This window comes from Canis lupus, chromosome 5, assembly GCF_048164855.1.
Source record: "Canis lupus baileyi chromosome 5, mCanLup2.hap1, whole genome shotgun sequence".
Lineage (NCBI taxonomy): Eukaryota > Metazoa > Chordata > Mammalia > Carnivora > Canidae > Canis > Canis lupus.
This window is the reverse complement of record NC_132842.1, coordinates 73,601,568-73,621,495: the sequence shown is the minus strand read 5'-3', so window position 1 is coordinate 73,621,495 and position 19,928 is coordinate 73,601,568. Positions and strand designations below refer to the sequence as shown.

Genomic DNA, 19,928 nt, shown 5'->3' with positions numbered 1-19,928 from the left:
AGGAACTTTAAACTCAGACACAGACCTCAGGGAGCTGGTGCCAGGACTCCCCCCCCCCCCCCCACCTCAGAAGTTGCCAAGGCCCAAGTGTACAAAGGTGTTCTGTTTAATAGTCTTTGCCTGGTGGTACTTGATATGCTTGGGGCATCTCTATGGTTGACTCCCCCCATGGGGCTAGGCCTGGGCCCTACCCTGCCCGCTACCCTCAACCTGGCCTCCTCCAGTTGGCCCCTGAGTCCTGGGGTAGGTGTATCAGAAGCTGCTTGTGTCTTCATTCATCTGTCCTTGGGTCTAGCCTCTTGTCTCGGCTCTCATTCGGCCTCCTGTCGGCCAGGGGTAACTGGTGTGGATCCTGCTCGCTGTGCCAGGATGGCTCTCCAGATGCGGCATACCATCCCTCCCCTGGGGACAGCAGGCTCCATGTGGTTCAGCCAGAATAAGGCCCTGGGCTCTCTCTGTTACCCCACTCTCTGCCTGATGCCCCCTCTGTCCCCGGAGGACACTGGTTTCCAGGGAGGAACCTAGGCAGGCATGCAGCTGAGGGTCAGGATCTGGCCAGCACGAAGCCATATACATGAGTCATCCCTGAAGGGCTGAGGACATACCTGATGCGGGTGTAGATGAGGTCATCTCGAGTGGCACAGGTCAGTAGGGTACGGAGGGTGAAGCTGTGGTTCAGCAGCTGGTTGTGGTCAAAGACCCGGATGTAGAAACAGTGGAAAAGAAAATCAGAGGAAGATGTGTCCAGAGACCCAGGCACTAGCTCTGTTCTGCTACCAATATGCCAGGGCAGATAACACCCCTTCCTGAGCCCCCCTTCTCATCTGTACAATGGGGAGTATACTAAGTGCTCTTCCAGTACTGAGATTCTCTACATGAGGAAAAGAGTGAGAAGAGCTGAAAGATGGACAGAGATGGAGTCTTTGGTCAGTGGGGGTCAAGGGTGGCCAGCCCTCTCCCCCTCACCATCTGGATGGTGCCTGGATCCACGTTCAGTTCCTGTAGCCACTCTACCAGGCCCTGGTCCCAGGTGGGAACAGCTGTCGAGGAGAAGTCAGGTGGTAAATCCAGGGGTACTTCCTGGCAGAGGCAGCCTCACACTTGCTATTATGTTCTCCAGCCAGGTGCCGCTCACCTGGGGGCTCGGAGGCCAGGGCGCAGATCCGGGCCTCCCCATTCACCCGCTGTAGAGCTTGTTGCACCAGGGCCTGGCACTCCCGTTCTTTCTCAGCCAGGACATCCCGAAGCCTGGGGGAGTGCACAGGCCGCGTGAGTAGAAAGAATGGAGTAGCGAGTGAGAGGGAAGATGGCCCAGAGGCCATGGGCAAGTCCCAGGGGCTTCACCTGTCAGTCTCGGCTCGCAAGAGGTCCAGCTGCACCATCCGGGGCGGGGGTGCCTTCTCTGCTTCCTCGGGGAGCTGGCTGAGCTGGACCAAGGTCTCCTGCCGCTTGGGCTGGGGTTCCTCTTCTTTACTCGACTCCTCTGACCTCGGTGGGATGGCCTCCGTCTCCACTTCTGCCAATCCAAGGGACTGGGGTGAGCTCGGGCAGGGAGAGAAACGCCCATTTGGGACCCCCAAACGGCCGGCGGAGGGCGCAAGGCTCTGGCTACCCCGGGGTTCCTTCCAGCCGGCCGGAGCCTAACCCCCGCTGGCCACGCCCCCTACCGGCCCCATCCGTGCCCGTCACGCCCCCCCTCGGGCGGGATAGCTCCTCGCCAGGTTTACCTGGGCCCAACACAGCCAGGGCTACCCGGACGGCTCGGCTGAGCAGCGAGTCCAGCACGAACATCCAGTGTGGGCGGATGTGGCGCCTGCGGAGGATCTGCTTCACCTGCAGAGCGAGAAAGGGCGCGGCGAGTCTCAGAAGTGGGGCATTCGCTAGAAAGGCCTAGAAAGTCTTGCGCCAGAGGCAAGTCGTGTAGGCGGGCTGGGGGCAGAGAGAGGTGCTGAGAAACTAGGATTGGGCAGATGTCCCTTTCCTGATGGCTCCATCTTCACGGGGAAGACCTGCAACCTTGCAACATCAAGTCCTTGCACATTCCCAGGCACAGGGAGCTCACTACCTCTTATTGGGCAGCCTGAGCCGCGAGCAAGCACCCTCACCGCATCCGGGAAGGCGAAGAGCGGTCCGTGCAGAAGCGCAGGCCCGAGGCCTTGGGCCCGCAGCTGCGCCTGCAGCGCCCGAAGCTCCTGGGCCAGCTGGCGGCGGTTGGGAGTGTGGATGTGCGCCCCCAGGCAGCGCAGGAGCTGTTCCACGTGATTCCTGCCGGCCCCGGGACCCTGAGAAGGCAGAGGGTCGTCAGAGGGCGTCCGCCTGAGTCGGCAGAGGTGCTCTGGGGGTGGAGGTGAGGGGGAGCCACCCCCGGAGCGCTGGGGCGGGCACGCCCACCTGTTCCTGCTTCAGGCACAGACTGTCCGCCAGCGTGGGCAGCTCCTGCTCCAGTACAGCCGCCAGCATGGCCCGGCGCTTGCTCTCTTGATGCAGCAGGCTCAGCCCAGAACTCTCCTCAGGGGACGTGGGCTCCTCGGCTCCCGGTTCCTCGGGCACCCTAGTGCAACAGGGAGCTGCGGATGGAAGGCGGGTAGCAACACCATCCAGCCACCTCCACCCCAGGGTTCGAATCCTGGCTCTGCCTTTTACTTTTATGCCAACCTCACAGGGGCACCATAAATACAGGTTGGAGCATCTGGAAGGGAGGCACCAAATGCCATCCTTGAATGTGGTGGGAGGTGCCCAGGCCCCCAAGGGGAGGGGGCTTCTTTTGGAGGGAGTATAAGGGCAAACCCAGATGAGGCAAGGCCACTCCAAGACCCTGTGCTCTCACCGGAGCTGGCTGGTGTCTCCATAACTGAGGCAGCGCTTCGGGGGACTGGATGGGTGCTGAAAGGGTGCCTGAGGGCGTGGGAATGTCTGGGACTGGGTGGTCAGGTCAGCTGAAGGAGTGGGGCTGGCTGAAGGGGCATCTGAGGGAGGGACAAGGCTGTCAGCCTGCCCCCCGCCCCCGCCGTCAGCCCTCTCCCCTCGCCCCAGTGGGCCCACTCCCTCCACCCGCAGAGTACCTGAGGGCCGCAGTGCATGGCGGGGGGAGCCAGGGCTGCGGCTCCTCTTCCCGGGCTGCAGGAAGGGGTCCCCCAGCAATGCTTGAGCACTGGCTCGGAGACGGGGGTCTGGCTCAAAAGTTCGGAGAAGAAAGGCTTGCGCCTCCGCTGACAGAGAAGGGGGCATTGGCGGATGCACCTTGTACATGCCCACCTGGGAAGGGTCAGGGAGGACAAAGGTCAAGGTCAGAGGAGTTTGGGGCTCCGTCTGTCCCCATCCCACCTCATGAGCCAGGCTGTGAGAAGTCTCACCTGAAACATGGCAGCCTGTGGGCTCCCTAGCTCATGGAAGGGTGGGCGACCTGTGGCCATCTCGATGACAGTGCAGCCCAGTGACCAGATGTCAGCTGCCTTCCCATACCCTCGTGGGCCCTGGTCAATGATTTCTGGTGCCATATACTGTAGGGTCCCTAGGGCAGGAGCAGTAGCAGTAATGCTCACCTAGGCTCTAAATGATGTGGGGGGGGGGGTCGCTCTCATCTTCTAGCCACCTGCACCAACCCTGAAGTCTGTCATCCAAACAATTCCTGTCACCTACCCTGCTGGTAGGTGACATCTATCCTGAGTTTTCCTCCCTCATCTTAGGTTCCATCACATTCCAACTCCTTCACCCACAGTAGGTTCCATCACACATCCTGGACAGCATCACCCACTCTGAATCCCATCACACACTTTTGCCCATATCGACTCTTCTGGGCTCTGTTTTAGTTACTAAATTCACCACAGCAGCTACTCAAGCTCCAGTTCTAGATCCTGTCACCTCAGCCCGCCTCAATCACTGGCGGTTCTGTGCCCCATTAGGGTTCTAACTCCATGGCCAGGAGAAACACCATTCCCTGGAAGGCCCTAAGGGTCCTTCTGTCCCAGCGCAGCATCCCCACTCACCACCCCACACCCCACTACCTGTGAAGGTCTCAGTGCAGGGTGTGATGCCTGCCAGCCTCTTGGAGGTGCCAAAGTCAGAAATCTTGAGCAGCCCACTGAAGGTGTTGATCAGTACATTGTCCCCCTGAGTAGAGCAGACACAGTGGACATCAGGCTGGGCTCCTGGTGGCGGAACTGGATCCTCTCCTGGGATCCCATCTCCTACAATCACAGCCTGACTCTGCCTCTATCGACCTCCTCCCTCTGCCATCCCACTTATGAGCCCCTGGGAGCTGGCACCTGGTTTGGGTTCAGGTCTGAAGTTCTCTCCTTCCCTAGGAAGTCTCCTTGCTGGATTCCCCATCCTTTGCAAAGGGGTCTGCATTCTTAATATAAACTGCCGGCCTCTGTCTAGAGCCAAATGTCCTCTCCCCCTCCTCCAGCAAGCCAGGGTGGGCAGCTACAGGACTTGCCTTGATGTCTCGATGCACTATGCGGTTGTCGTGCAGGTAGCTGAGTCCCTGCAGGATCTGGCGGGTGTAGAAACTGATGGTGCTCTCGTTGTCCTGCAGGGGTCCCCACACGGAGCGCAGCAAGGAGGACAGGCTGCCTAGGCAGACACAGTCCAACATCAGCACTGGCACCCATTTACTCCAGCCCTCAGCTCTCTGCTCAAGGCCAGGCACACCCATGCCACCCCCCAGACCCCATCACCGCCCAGCTGCACTGTGTCAGCTAATTATGGGCTACACCACACCCACATGGTAGGATTCATTGTCCCCTAGGGTTCTCCACCCCTACGTGGCTCCATCCCTATGGCCCACACTTCCAGTTCCACTGCCATCCCACACAGGGCACGTACCTCCGGGCACTTCCTCCATGAAGATCTTGAGGTAGCCGCCCTGGCTGGTCGAGCCCAGGTAGCGCACGATGTTCTTGTGGCGAAGGCGTTTGTGCAGAGCAATCTCTTCGTGCAGGGGCTGCGAGAACCTGGGGCAGGAAGGGAGAGGAATAGGCCGCTTTGGGACAGAGGCGCCCACCCAAGTCCAGCAAGAGGCAGGCCACCCACCAGGACCCAGCCCAGCCCCAAGCCCTCTCTGACCTCCACCTGATCACCCAGCCCACCGCCCCTCCAGACCCTGGGGCCGCGGGGGTTCCCTGCCATTCTGCCCCCACACACACACCCCACCCCCGCCTGGGCCCCTCTGCCTCCGACCCCCTGGCCTCGTGGCCCCGCCCGCGCCCACGCTCCACACCTGCTGTCACGCTCGGGGATCTCCTTAATGGCGATGCGCACCCGAGTGTGCCGCTCGCGGCCCGCGTACACCACCCCGTACGTGCCCTTGCCCAGCACCAGCCGCTGGCCCGTCTCCGTGTACTCATAATCAAACTGCAGGGGGGGCGGAGACGGGGTTCAGCCCGTTGGCCTTGCCCCTCCTCGCGCTCCCAGGCCCCTTCCTCACCTCCAGCACCTCCCTCACGCCCTCCGCCTCCTCCGAGGGCGCCGTGGAATCCGGATTCGTCACCAAGGCTTGGATCAGGCCGCAGAACCTGTGGGTGGAGGTCAGGCCGGCGGGAGGGGCTCCTTGGGTGGGATCTCTCCCCTCCCAGGCCAGGAGCACCCAGGGAACACGGCCCTTGGTTTCCCCCCTCACCATCACTACCACCCCCCACCCCGCACCCCGGCACCCCGAGAAGCCGCGCACCACCGGCAGTGCCCGGCGCTGGGGAAGCACAGCTGGACGTCCTGAGCCGGGGGAAGCGCGTAGAGGAAGCAGCAGCGCTCGTCCCTCTTGGAGGAACTGGGAAGGGATGAGGAGCCACAGTGAGTGTCCTCCGGCCCGTAGCACCCCCACACCGCACTCCACCCCAACGCCCCAGGTCTCCCCTCGCACCTGACCCCGCAGATGGAGGCCACCGGGAAGGTCCAGCTGGAGGGAACGTCCTAGGAGAAGAAGCTGGGTCTGAGGGGAGAGTCGGGGGACTGGGTTTGGGGATGGGAGAAAGGTTCCAGAGAAGGGGTGCACAGCGGTGAGTGGGGGGCCTCAGCGACTTCACCTGGGTTTCTGGCTCCAGCAGACTCAGGGTCACCGCGCTAACGGGATCAGTACCCTGAATCTCAAGCCTCCCAGGCAGCAGCACCTTGTTCATCTCCAGGACCAGCACCTGCAGATGACGAGGAAGGGGGCAGGTGAGAAGGGGCCCGCTCCTCTCCTAGGCCCCACACCCCCACTGGGCAGCCTCACCAAGCACTGGTCCCCCTGGGGACAGGCCGTCTTGAATGGCTGACAGGACTGCAGCAAGAAGTGGAGCCAAAAGTGGGCACGGTGTGGGGGTCCTTCCGGAAGCTCTAGCATCGGTCTGAAGTGCTGGTACAGCAGGAAGGTTTCCATCATGGACACCAGGTACCTGCAGGCACAGGTACCCTGTGCTCAACTCAGCCCCAGCCCCAGTTAGCACTGCCAGGGGGAGCAGACTGGCTTGGCTGTAGCCTGAACATGGGCGCTGGGTGCACCAAGCAGTGGTCTGGAAGAGGCCAGGTCATTGGCTAGAATGCCAGCGGACACGCAGCCTGGGCCCGGCCGAGACTAGAGAGGGGCCCACCTACCATATGGGAGCATTGAGCTTGTACAGCTGCTCTGCAGCCAGAGCCACCTGGGCGAGGTCATTGGCGAGGATCTGAGCTCCCAGGTAGAAGCCTACGTCCCAGTAATACTGCATCTTCTCCACGCAGCCTTTTCGGGCCAGCAGGCAGCCCAGCTTCATGCCTGGGAGAGAGGAGTATGGGCCCTAGGGAGTGTGGTTGCAGGTTTGAGCAAAGCATAAGTGTGGGCCACAACATCCAAGTGGGCAGGACCATAGAAACAGGTGAGGGGTGCCTGGGTGGCTCAGTCAGCTAAGTGTCCAGCTCAGATCATGATCTCAGGGTTGTGAGATCAAGCCCCACATCAGGCTTCAGGCTCCGTGCGGAGTCTGCTGGAGATTCTCTTTCTCTCTCTCCTTCTGCCCCTTTCCCTACTCTCCCTCCCACTCTCTCAAAAATAAATAAATAAATCTTTAAAAAAATAAAAGATAGGAATAGGTGAAAACTTAGGTATGACTCTCAGGTGGGAGTAGGAGCTCAGGCACAAGGAAGGTTTGGGGAACAAGTGTATGTTGAATTCAATGTGTAGGGAGTGCAGGTGTGGGCTCGGGAACACTGTGGCCTCAAGGGCTCATGAGGACCCAGGATGGGTATGAGGGTCCAGATGGGGATTCAGGAAGAATAGGTCCAAAGGGGGGCAAGGCCAGTCCCAGCTCCAGCCCAGTGTCCTCTCTGCCTGGGCTCTGTCCTGGCCCCTCTGAGGCCTGCTGGTGGGAGAAGGGGTGCAGGACAGGGACTCACCTATTAGCCGGAGCTCCTCAGAGTCTTCAAAGCGCTGCCCAGCAGCAATGAGCAGCACAGCTGCGTTGATCCCCGAGTGGAGGCTGGGCTCTACGTCAAAAGCCTTGCGATACCTGGGGTAGGGGGTAGAGACTCAGGGCCAGACTGATGCCCACAACCCCGTCCTTCAGCCCACTGCCCACTCACTGCTGCCGCTTACCAGTGATACGCCTGCTCCCGATGCCCAGCATCCTGGAAGCCAGAGCTAAAGAACATGTCCTTGTAGACACGGCCACACATGCAGTATAGGTCAGGGGCCACAGACCCCTCCCCCTGCACCAGTGGCAGCAGCACAGCCAGTGCCTTCTCCCGGTCCCCAGGCCTGTTCCTCCTAGGGAAAGGGGGAGATAGAATGGGAACTTACGGATGGCCCTGCCCCAACTCTGTCCAGGAACCCCAAGACCCTGAAAGCAGGGACCCTTCCAAAGGCCTGACCATAATGAGCCCAGAATAACTGTGACTCTGGTCAGCATTGACCTTTCTAGAAGTAATAATCCCAGATAGAGGTGATTCCTAGCAGCTCTGACTCTGAGGGACAGTGACTGTGGAAGCTGTGACCACTCCAAGGACAGCGGCACCATCCCACCACACCCCAGGCAGCAGTAATAGAACAACAGGGACCATCTGACATCAGTGTGACCCTGGTCAGTCAATTCCCTGAACAGCCCTGATCTCAGACTGCAATGACCTCACATAGCAAGACCCACGTCCCCAAGGGGGCTATGACCTGAACCGTGCTCTGTCACTCACCGGTTGAGGGCAAACGTGTAGTGGAAGCAGATGTTGTGCTGCTCGGCCACGTCACAGGTGGGCAAGGCCTGCAGTGTCTCCACCAGCTCAATGATGGCTGAGTAGTCCTGCGGGAGGGAATGGCGCACACTGGCACGGTGGCCTCTAGTGGGTCCCATCGCCCCTGGACCCAGAGGAAGACCTTGAGTTGAGATCCCCTCCCATCCCTGACACTCCATCTACCCACCCACCATACCTGAGGCCCAGGAGGTAGTGTAGACACCACACCTTACACAGAACCTGCTGTGTGCCCCACCTTCCCTACTGCCCGGGGAGACAGTGACATGATCATTCTCTACTACGGATTAGGAAACTGAGGCTCAGACACATCAGACAGCCAGGAGATGGACTCGGGTTTTCCTGACACCGAATGCCGCTGCCCTGCCTGCCTCTCTGAGCACCACACACCTGCACGTCGCGGTAGGAGAGCAGCAGGTTCATGATGATGTCGGGGCTCAGCAGCTCCACGCTGTCCAGCCTCCGCTGCAGGCGAGCCAGCTCCTGCCGCAGCTGCTGCCCGGAGAACCGCTCCCGGGCCCGCCGGATGTCCTGCCGAATGGTCTCTCGGAAGTAGCCACTAAGGCCCCCAGCAGAGGAGGGAGGGGGAGAGCGTGATGGGGCCTGTCCCTCAGCCCCAGCCTGCTGTGCCCTCACCAGCCTTGTCCCGGTGCACCCTCCCTGCACCCCATTACCAAGAGTCCGTGGGTGTGGTCTCCAGCAGGCGGGCGAGCCGGCCCACCAGGGGCGTTAGCAGGGCCTCGCTGCCCACCCCTGCCTGGACTAGCCCATCAGCCAGGCCTCTCAGGAGGCCCGCATCACCGCACAGCACCCGGCCACTGGCTGTCACCACATAGGGGATCAGTGTGTAGCTGCCAACACAGTCCTGGTGAGAGGGAGGCAGGAGTCAGTGCGGGTCAGAGGTCAGCACCAGGCAGGGATTAGAACAGCTGAGAAGGGGCATACTTCACGAAGGCTGGCAATAGGGAACAGAGGCCACCCGGATGTCAAGAGAATCAGAGAGGTCAGAGGTGACTGAGGAGGCCAGGAATGGTAGTGGAGAGTGGAGGTCAAAGGGTAAATTGGAGTAAAGGGTGGATTCTGCTCACCGAATTCTTCTGGAAAACGTCTTCCTGCAGGGGGACAGTCAGATTGGTATCGTAGATAGGCCCCAACCCAGCCTGCCCCCCACCAGCCACCTGGCCACCTACCCGAAGGGCCTGCAGGTCAGGGAGGTCAGCCTGGGAGCAGAGGAGCACGTTGTTGGTCATGCTGAAGCTCTCACGCACACCAAGGTGGTAAAAGAGGGAGGGCTGCGCCAGGGAGCTGCTCACCTCCAGTACTACCACGTCTGCGGGCACACAGGTGCACGCCCTGAGCCCCGCAGCCTAGCGGGTGGGGGAGGAGTCTGGGGACCCCTCCTGGCTCAGGTGGCCTTCCCACGTGACCCCAGCAGGGTCCAGTTTTGCTCTGGTCTGTTTCCCCTTTCTAGATCCCTCTGGCTCTCATACAGAACTGATGATATCTGTGGTGTTGCGGGAGAGGATTGGGCTCAGTGGGCTGGGACCCTCATCCCACTGTTCCAGAACCTGTGGGCACTCAGCACCGAGAAGAGGAGGCGGGCACCAGCCACCAGCCTGTTCTAGGCCATGTGAGAGGCAGGTGTTGCCCAGACACAGACGTCCCCTACCCTGCGAACTCAGCGCAGTCTCTTGAAAGAGGGGCCGGCACCAGCAGTGTGTAGACAGTGCTGCGCCTGTGTGGGGGGCTGTTTCTATTTCTGTGTGTGACAGTGTCTGCGAGGGCCTGTATGAGTCAACACATGTGCGATTTGCGAGTCTAAGGCCGTGTGTGTCTTTGCGTCCTCGACGTCAAGTCAGCCTTCATTTTTAGGCTGCGATTTTAGGGCCATCAGGCAAGGTCGGTTGCCAGACTCTTGGAGGAACAAATAAGTGTCAAGGGCGAGGCGTCCGGGGCGGCGGAAGGGAGGGGTGACGGGCGCGGGAACGGCCACCTTTCTAGCCCCGCCCCCTGGCGACCCCGCCCACTACCTCGCCACTTCTGGGACCTCAGAACCCAAGCGCCCCCGCCTAGAATCCCGCACCTGTGGGCCCCTTCGTGTCTCTTTCCCCCTCTCTAGCCCGATCCTCGGAAGCAGCTACCGGCCCTGAACTCCAGCCCCCAAGCACGGCCCCTGTCCCTAGTCCAAGTTCCCTCCCAGGATCCGCTCTCACGAGCTCCACGCCAGATCGCCTTCGGCCCCACTCTTGAGGTCCCACGCTCCGCCCCGCTCCCAGCCTCGCCGAACTCCCCACCCCGCTCCCCAGGCACCGGGCCAACCCCAGAGGGCTTTAGCCCCAACCCTGGACCCCGGGGGCTCCGGGCCCGCAGCCAGTAAGTCCCAGCCCACGCCCGGCTGCGCCCCAGATCCCAAATTCCACTCTTATGGTGACTCTGCCTCGAACCCCTCAGCCTAGTCACCTTGTGTCCCCCAGACCCTACACCCATCCCGGGGTCTCCCCGGATCGCCGAGCCCCGCCCCGCTCGGCCCTCTCCGGGCCCCCAAGCCCCGCCCCGGCCCGGCCCCGCCCCCGGCGCGCGCTCACCCGCGTTGTAGAAAGAATCCAGCGCCGCGGTGTCGCCCAGCGCCAGCGTCCCGAAGGGCAGGCTGCAGAGCTCGGGTCGCGCTCGCGGCCCGGGGAGCTGCGCGCAGGCCTCGCGCAAGCAGCGCAGGGGCAGCGGCTCGGCCTCGGCTCCCGCCTCGGGCTCCACGCCGGGCTGCGGCTCCCGGGTCAGCACGTAGACCACGCGGAGCGGCCGGCTTCGCGCGCAGCCCCGGCCCGGGGACGCGGCGGGGGGCCGGCCTCGGCTCAGCGCCTCGGCCAGCGGGTCCTGCCAGCAGCTGCCGGCGCGCTCCAGGGCTCCGGACCGCACGCACCGCCCTGCCGTGCTAGGGCGCTCGGGCGTCGGGCGGCCGGCTCCGGGCACCCGGGCCGGGACAGGAGCCAGCGGCTACGGATCCAGGGAGCTCAGCAATCTGGTACGGGATCTGGAAACCCAGACTCGGCCAGAGGTCCTGTTCCGGGAATCTGGAACCCAGGGCGAGATCCGAGGTCCGACTTGCAAGGTCCTGAGGATCCCAAGTCGGGGACTGGGTCCCGGGAATCTGGGGCATCCAGTGACCCGCGGCTGAGTCACGTAGGGGATCCCGGGAATCGGTCCAGCCGCGTCCAGCACCCGGACACCGCAGGAAAGAGTCTGCCTGCCTCTCCCCTGCCCTCACATGTAGGCCGGGCCCAGCCCTTTCCCGGCCCACTGGGAAAGCTCCACCCTCGGCCCTGGGGCAGCGCCCCTCCCTAGCGGCCCGGGACTTGGCTTGGCCTCTCCCCTCCCTTCTCTCCCGGCAGAACCTCCTGGCGGCTTCCGGAACCGCCTGTGCCCCTGTGCAGGGCAACCGGTGTGGGCCGCACAGGCCAGGGCTAGGGGGACGTGTGAACCGCGGGACCTGCCCTGCAGGGACCTGTTGAATGAGTGGATCTCCAGAGACAGCAGGGTGTGCGGAACACAGCGAGGAGCCGACATCCCCCCGCCTCCAGCTGTGCAGGCAGGGAGGGACTAGAGTGGGGCCCGCCAGGAACCTGGTGCTTGGCATCTGAGCCCCGGCCTCTGCCCTTTTGCCAGGGGGCTGCTTTCCCCCAGAATCCCATCTGACCTTTGACCTCCACCCAAACATGACTAGGGGACCTGAGTCCCCACATTTCTCTGCCACCTGAAGAAGAACCAGAAACCAGAAACCCTTGAGCTACCACACCTGCACAGCTCCAAAACCCCCTGGCCTTCAGTGTGAGCTAAGGAGGCAGCAGCCTGGTGTAAACCTCGGTGTAAACCTCGGTGGGTTCTGAAATCAGGAACTGGAGACTCAGCTGCAAGATAACTCAGCTCGGTGACAGGGCAGCATGCAAGCCCAGGACTCCCTGCCGGACTGCAGTTATCATAGTCTCAACTGTGTGTTGCTCTGCCACTTTCTAGAATGTGCTTGAGAACTGCTACCCTGTGGAAGACAAACATACCTTCCCTGGCTTGACTCTGAGTTCAAACTAGCCCAGAATGGGACAGGCAAGAAATAGTAGAGAATGAGAACTTGGCTTACAAGAGAGGTGGCAGTGAGGGGGAAGGGGGCACAGATGGCCTAGAAGCACAGGTATGTGCCAACTGGGTGAGACGCTACACAGGTCGGCCCACAAAAGCATCCACTTATAGGACCTGGAGGGCACCAGAGTGCTATCTGTGGATGCTTGAATCCTTCCAAGTCCTCCACTACATGCTCCTCTGGCCTCGGCTTGCACATCTCCAGAGATGGAAGCCTCACTACCTTACGAGGCCAACCCTTCCATCTTCCTGACTGGAAGGAAAGTCTTCCTTGAATGAAACTGAACTCTGTGTCTCTGCTCTGCCCTCTTGAGTTTTTCCCAGTAACTGGAAGAGTCCTACAAGTCAGGAAAGGGTTAACATGTTTTAATTTTTAAATGTGGGCAGGAGAGCAGAGGCAGTTAGCCACAGGGAGGGTAGCTGAAGGTCCGGAAGCTGCACGGGAGAGATAAGGGGACTGGCTGACAGGGTATCCTAGTAAGCATCATGTGAACCTTGCAGTAAGGGTGGCCCATGCCCTGGCCTGAGGCCCATTGATGCCATACTTGTGAGCAGTGGCCTCTGACATTGGGTAGCATCCACTGAAATTGGACTGGCAGTGTGATGTGTACCACCTGGCACCGTGGATGATCACAGCACATGCTTACATCATGGTCAGCATCGTAGGTGGTAAAGGGCTTCTGGTTGTGGCAGCTCGGGGAGTCCCCCGGCAGGGAGGCGATGGAGGCACCCTGGGGCGGGACACCGTGCCTGGAATCCTTGAAGAGACAATCTTACAGGAGCCTCAGAGCAACTGTGGGGCGGACGTCATCAGGTCCCAGGAGAAAACAGCAGCACCAAGGAGCCAGAGTCTTTTCCCAAGGTCACTGGGCCCGTCACAGGGGTACTGGGACTTGAACTCAGTACTGTGGCTCTAAAGCTACTAGCTCCTCCCCATGCCTTGCCCCCTCCCAGAATCCCCAGTTCCCACTAACAGCCTGAACAACTCAGCCTGAGGGGAGGGGGGACTGGAAGGGCTTTCCCAATGCCTGGGCCTGCAACGAGGATCCTGGGGCACCTCCTCATAACCACTTCCCTCTTGGAAGTCTCACAACAGTCACTGTTACTCTGAAAAAAACAAAAAACATAAAAAAACAAAAACCCTTCCCTGCTTCCTCTTCTGAAGCAGATAACACAGGCATGCAGCAGGACCTCAGATGGCTCCCGCAGCCTCCCTCCCTGCCTCCTTGCCCGTTTTACTGGGGAGGAAACTGACACGGAGGTGACTTACCCAAGGTCACATGATTAGTAAATGAAAGATCTAGATTTGAACTCAGGACTCTTTGCCTCCAGAGCCCAAGATCTTCACTCCTGCACCACTCTGTCTCATGATTGCCATTTCTCAAATGAGCAGACGGAGGCCCACAGAGGGGAAGGGATTGCCCTGGATCATTTACGAAGGTCATGGTAGCGCTGGGAAAGGATCCAGCCTCCCTCACCTTCTTCTCCAACTCCAGGCCCACCTCAGGCTCACTCGCCTGCACTGCCCTCTGAGAACTTGTCCAACACCAGCTGGTAGCCATCTGCCTCCCCAAGGAGGTGGAAGGCCTCATGGGGGCAAAGGTGTGTTCGCCAATAAAGTCTTCCAGCTCCCCCTGCAGCTCCCAGGTACCTGGGGGTAAGGAGGAGGCAGGGATGGAGGGGTCCCCAGATCCCAGGGTGGGGATTCAGAGTGCCAAAGAAATGCCCCCCAGGCTCCCTGGGCCCTGCTGGCAACTTACCCTGAAGAGTGAGCTGGTGCAAATTCTCATGCCCCAGCCAGAATTCAGATTCTTGGCTCCCCAAACCTACTTTATAGGAGAACCAAGAGCAGAAGAAATCCACAGAAACACCCTGTCGCTTTTGGAACACTTAGGGAGACAGAGAAGGCCAGCACAGCAGCCATTGCTCCCGGCTGGACAAGAGATGAGGAGAAGCAGGGGGTGGTGGCGGCAGAGGGTAAGCACACTGTGAGGGGGCTCCTCTTTGGATTGGGGGCTTGTTGATAACGTGTGAGTCCGAGTGATCTTTGCTCGTGAACAGTGATGAACTCGTTCCCCTGACATTCCGCCCCCACCGCAGTGCGCCCTCCATGGTGCAGCCTGAGTGCTTTCCCTAAAACAAAAATCTGACTGGGTCCCTTCTCTGCTTACAATGCTTCCATGGCTCCCCATTGCCTCCTGTGCTTCTTGGTCAGCCCTTCAGAGCCCTCCATGAACTGGCCTTTCTAGAAGCCCTAGAAGCTTCATGCTTGACCTACACCAGTACATCACCTACATGCCTGACCTCTTACTGCCCTCAGCTCATTCACACGATTTCCTCAAACCCTCTTGTACTCTCTGCCTCCCTGTGTGTTTGTCTATCCCTCTACCTGGAACGTCCTCAGCTCCCCATCTAGCTGGAGAACTTCTACACAGCCTTCAAGGCCCTTTCAAATGGCATCTCCCCTGTGAGGCCTTCTGAGACTTCTTCAGCCCCTCTGGGAGCTCAGGAAGCCCTGGTCAGTGGGGGACTAGGAGGCAGGCCTTGCTCCAGTGGGCTCTGGCTCCCCCTAGAGGCCAAGAGGAGAAGTGCCCATTGGGCCTGGCCTCTGAGCCCTTTGAGCCTCTCTGACACTCACCCGCTTTGGTGTCCGTGTCACAAAAAAATCTAGGAGGGCTCTGCCCTCCAGTAGGCACAGATTGCACCAGCCACTCAACGTGCCATGCCGGCTCAGCAGCCCCTAGCAGCTTCTGGGCCTGGGGAAGGGGAGATGGGCTGAGGGGAGTCGCCAAGAGGGCGTCGCCAACCCTCACCCTGCAGGCAATGGAACAGGCCAACAGTGGGATCCCAGGAGCCCTCTCGGCTCGGCTAGGTCGGGCCCCTGAAGAGGGCTCTATGGAGGGCTGAGCCATGTCTGGCAGCTGGCCGACACCCCAGCACCCCGTGATGCCAAGTTCCTGGCTCCTGTGAAGGCTGCCTCCTGGAACACAGCAGGGTCTCTGGATCTCCTGCCCTAGGAAAAGACAGAGTGTTGGCTCTGAGGTCTGAGAACTTCCAAAGCCCACAAACCAGAGGGGAGGGTGCCCAGACCCCTGTCCTAATCCTTCCTGCTTCTCCCAGCCTTCCATCCCCCTGGAGGGCAATCATAGTGGATTGCACAACAGCAGCCAAGCAGAGACACCCCTCTGTAGTCCTGGGGACAGAAGCAAAGGAAGCAGAGGCGGCCTGTAGTCCCACACATTCCCAGACTCACCCTTGGGCTGAGTGGCCACAGGGCTGACCTGGGGGAGTGGGCATATCTCTTTCAGACCCCTCTGCGGTTCTCTTTCCATCTCCAGAGTCCAGCTATCAGGACTCTTGCCTCCAGAGCTGCCAAGGGTAGAGGGTTTGCACCATTTGCATCTATTTTTGCATAAATTTACAACGCAGAGCCCAGATTCTCACCTTCCTATCCTGCTCCTTGAGGCTAATGTGCCTGGATGGGAGATAGACACCAGGGAAGGAGTGAGGGTTGGTACGGAGGGCACCCTCGGCTGCTACCTGGGCAGCTGGGGGAGCTGGGTCCTTTGGCGGCCTGGCTTCCCCAGCAAGAGGAGCAAAAGGGAGAATAGGGTCCACAGTAGGCCCATCTTACTGGTGCCCCTGAGGGAGGATGCCTATAAAGGGGCCAGGCTGGTGGGGGGACATGAAGCAAGACTTCTGCCCCTTGTCCCTCAGAAGGGGCACCCCACCCAGGCTAGAACCAGCAGGGGGTAGAGGCATTTCCTCCCTCAGCCCCTGTGGCCAGAACGGAGTCCAACTTCTGATCCTGGCCTCCAGACCTTTGGATTTGCACAGGGTGAATTGCCTTTGCACCTTTGCTTGTTCTGGGCCTTCCATCTGGAATGCCCTCCTTTCCATCTCTACCTGCGAAGCACCACCTGTCTGAAGGTCCGGCCCTACGGCCATCTCCTCCAGGGGTCCTTCCCTGGTCCTTGTCAAGTGTTGTGACCACTACACCTACTGTACTCCCCGGGTCCTGCCGGGGATGCTTGTGTGTTGGCTCTGGTCCTGACACAACCCGGCTCCTAGTCATTATTGGCCCTGGGCTATAGGCCTGGCACAAAGCAGGCACTCAATAAATATTGGTGAAATGAATGAATAAACAAGGAGAAACTGAGGCCCAGAGACAGGGCATGGCTTGTTCACTGCCTGTACATGCCCAGGGCCACAGAGATTCTGTTCAAGCCTCCCACCAGGAGGAGACATTCTCGGCAAAGTGACCTCATGCCCACTCGCAGGTCTGCTGGGGAGCCCCCGGCAGCACCTAGGAAATAGTTGCTAATACAGGCAGGCCATTGAGTTGGGCAGACCGTGCAGGGCAGGCCGGGAGGCTAGGAGGCCAGTGAGTGGGCAATAGCCACAGTGCAGATGTGGGGGTTGAGGTCTGAGCTGGGGAGGGACCTCAGGTGATAGGAGAGGAGAGGGATGGCTCATTCACTTGTTTGCTTACTCATCCATTCACTCATTCGTTCATTCATCAAGCCTTCCTTGAAGGTCTTCTCTATGCCAGGCCCAGTGCTTGTGGGGGCGGGGAGGGCTGAGGTACCAGGGGGTGTCAGGGAAGGTGGAGGCCAAGTTCACCACATGGGATGGAACCATGAGGACTCTCTGGGATCATGAAATTCTAATTTCAGGGATCTCTCCTCTCCAAACTCTCCCACAAGTGTGCCAAGATCTGCAGACAAGCCCAGTTATCATGTGAAATTTTTTTTTCAAAGATTCATTTATTGGGGGATCCCTGGGTGGCTCAGCGGTTTAGGGCCTGCCTTTGGCCCAGGGAGTGATCCTGCAGTCCCGGGATCGAGTCCTGCATCAGGCTTCCTGCATGGAGCCTGCTTCTCCCTCTGCCTGTGTCTCTGCCTCTCTCTCTCTCTCTCTCTGTGTCTCTCATGAATAGATAAATTTTTTAAAATCTTTTAAAAAATAAATAAAAGATTCATTTATTTATTTGAGAGAGAGAGCATGAGCAAGAGAGGCAGAGGGAGAGGGAGAGGGAATCTCAAGCAGACTCCATGCTGAGCCCAGAGCACAATATGGGACTAAATCTCAGGAACCTGAAATCATGACCTGAGTGGAAACTGAGAGTCAGATGCCCTTAAAAAAAAATTTTTTTTTAAATGGGTACCTGGCTGGCTCAGTTGGTAGAGCATGCTACTCTTGATCTCGGCCTCATGAGTTCAAGCCCCACATTAGGCATAGAGATTACTTAAATTAAAAAAAAAATTATCATGTGCTGTTTATAATCAACATGGGGGCACCTGTGTGGCTCAGTCAGTTAAGGGTCTGACTTCAGCTCAGGCCATGATTTTGGAGTGCTGGGATCAAGCCCCATGTGGGGAAATCCCTGCTCAGTGAGGAGTCTGCTTGTCTTTCTCCTGCTCATGCTAATCAAATCTTTAAAAAAAAAAAAATCAACATGGAAGTGAGCCAACTGAACACGGATAGGATACAGGCAAATAAAATATCACCATCTGGACAAGTCATAGGGCAAATCAGATCTCTAATGAAAGGGGCAAAGTTTCAGAACAACATGTATAGCAGGACCCCACTTTGTATTTTTAAAATGCTGAATGTGGGGGTGCCTGGGTGGCTCAGTTGGTTGAGTGTCTGCCTTCGGCTCAGGTCATGATCCTGGAGTCCCAGGATCAAGCCCCACATTTGGCTCCCTGCTTAGCGGGGACTCTGCTTCTCTGACCCTTCCCCCTCTCGTGCTCTCTCTCTCTCTCTCTCTCTCTCTCACTTTCTCTCAACTAAATAAAATCTTTTAAACATTTTTTTAAAATGCTGAATGTGTGTACGTATGTTGTAAATTTACAAAAAAAGGCCTGAAATGTACTGTTAAGCACAATTATTTCTGGGGAGTGGGACCAGGGGAAAGTGTTTCTCACTCTTCATATACATTTCCTTATAGTCCTTTTGTTCCCTACAGGCATTTACTACTTTGGAAAAAAACAAACATCCGATAAAGAAATTTCCATAAGTGAGTGGAAAATCGAGGGAGGTGGGGGTATTTTCTCCCTCTTTCCCTGGAAAGACTGGGTATTATCCCTGCCAGCACTTAAGTTCTGGGAGGAGAAGCCAGGGGAGGGTGATCCAGGCAGGAGAAACTGCATGTACAAAGGCTTGGAGAAGAGAGAAAGCAAGACAGGCTGGGTAACAAGAGGGAGATTCAAGTATGGAGAGAGGGGTGCTTGCAGGGGAGGCTGATGTCTGGGATGGGGGCTTTGATGGAAGAGAGTGGAGGGGTGAGGAGGTGGACTGTATGGCATGTGGATGGTGGCATGACGTGTGGGCAGGTGAGCCATGAGGCCAAGCAGTAACCAGAACTGCTCGTGGGCCCAAGTGTCCCTCAGAGCCTGTCCAGCTGGAGGGCAGGGAGGCTGGGCCTGGGGGGGGGCAGAAACACTAAGGCTGTGCGGGCTGCACAGCTGGAGGGTGATGGGTGCCCTGCAATGTAGGTGGGGCACGTGCACCGGCTCTGAATCTGCCCCACATCCCATTGAGATGGACACTGCTGTTACCCCCCTTCACAGATGGGGAAGCAGGACCAGAGCTGGGAAATAACTTCCTCCAGTTCACAGAGCAGAGCGGTCGGGCTCCACAGGCCGGCCACGCCACTGCCACCATTACCTGCTATGGCCTCTCTGCTTCCTCGGACAATCATGGGATGAAATCAGATAACACTGCCAGACTCTTAGCCACATGTCCTGTTTCCAGCAAATGCCCAGCAGCAGGAGATGTTATCAGTCAAGGAAGACTTCTGGGCGGGGGTGGGGGGGTGGGGATGAGGGGGGAAGGGGGAAGAACTGGCATGGGAGGGCACAGGCTTTCCAGAAGGGCCTGAGTGAGGAAGGCCGGAAGTGCAGAAATGGCTGTTGAGTCCTAGGGGCATCTCCACCATGGCACTGGGGCGGAGACCTAACTTTAGGAGCCAAGAGAGCCTAGAGATGCCTCTGCAGGGAAATTCTGAACTTCTGCTTATTCTGAGTCAGAAAAACCTTGCTTCGGGGCACCTGAGTGGTTCAGTCAGTTAGAGGTCTGCCTTCAGCTCAGGTCATGGTCCCAGGGTCCTGGGATTGAGCCACTACATCAGCAGAGAGCCTGCTTCTCCCTCTCACCCCTGCTCATGTGCACGACACCCCTCCCCCAAATACATGAATAAAATCTTTAAAAAAAAAAAAAAAGAAAAGGAAAGGAAAGGAAAGTCTGGATTCAAATCCCAGTCCTGCCCCATCCCACCGTGTGATCTTGAGCAAGTATACTTACCTTTCTGAATCTCCAAGGACTTATCTAAAAAGGGCTGGGGGCAGGGGGTAAGACAGGGAGAGGGTGAACATGTATAACAAACGAAAATATTTTAAAAGGTGATGGGGCGCCTGATTGGCTCAGTCAGTTAAGCGTCTGCCTTCTGCTCAGGTCATGATCCCGGGGTCCTGGGATTGAACCCCGCATCAGGCTCCCTGCTGAGCAGGGAACCTACTTTTCTCTCTCCCTCTGTCACTCTCCCTGCTTGCGTGCTCTCTGTCAAATAAATAAATAAAATCTTAAAAAAAAAAAAAAAA

The 19,928-nt window shown here is 58.6% G+C and overlaps 1 protein-coding gene across 1 annotated transcript; it reads right to left on the bottom strand.

Annotated features, from left to right (window-relative positions):
- Window positions 1–88: 88 nt before the first annotated feature.
- Window positions 89–11,757, bottom strand: MAP3K6 (mitogen-activated protein kinase kinase kinase 6). The gene is made up of 31 exons (XM_072828450.1): window positions 11,696–11,757; window positions 11,586–11,616; window positions 10,782–11,187; window positions 9,387–9,526; window positions 9,285–9,308; window positions 8,871–9,061; window positions 8,587–8,755; window positions 8,140–8,246; window positions 7,550–7,720; window positions 7,351–7,463; window positions 6,574–6,733; window positions 6,212–6,374; window positions 6,024–6,131; window positions 5,861–5,910; window positions 5,672–5,767; window positions 5,429–5,516; window positions 5,222–5,355; window positions 4,828–4,955; window positions 4,439–4,575; window positions 4,005–4,110; window positions 3,354–3,511; window positions 3,063–3,255; window positions 2,828–2,966; window positions 2,392–2,551; window positions 2,106–2,282; window positions 1,728–1,833; window positions 1,345–1,516; window positions 1,136–1,248; window positions 967–1,040; window positions 606–682; window positions 89–402 (listed from the first exon to the last, which is right to left on the bottom strand). The coding sequence occupies exons 1-31, from the start codon at window positions 11,755–11,757 to the stop codon at window positions 312–314; spliced, it is 4,044 nt and encodes a 1,347-aa protein (XP_072684551.1). The 3' UTR covers window positions 89–311.
- Between the last annotated feature and the right edge of the window lie 8,171 nt (window positions 11,758–19,928).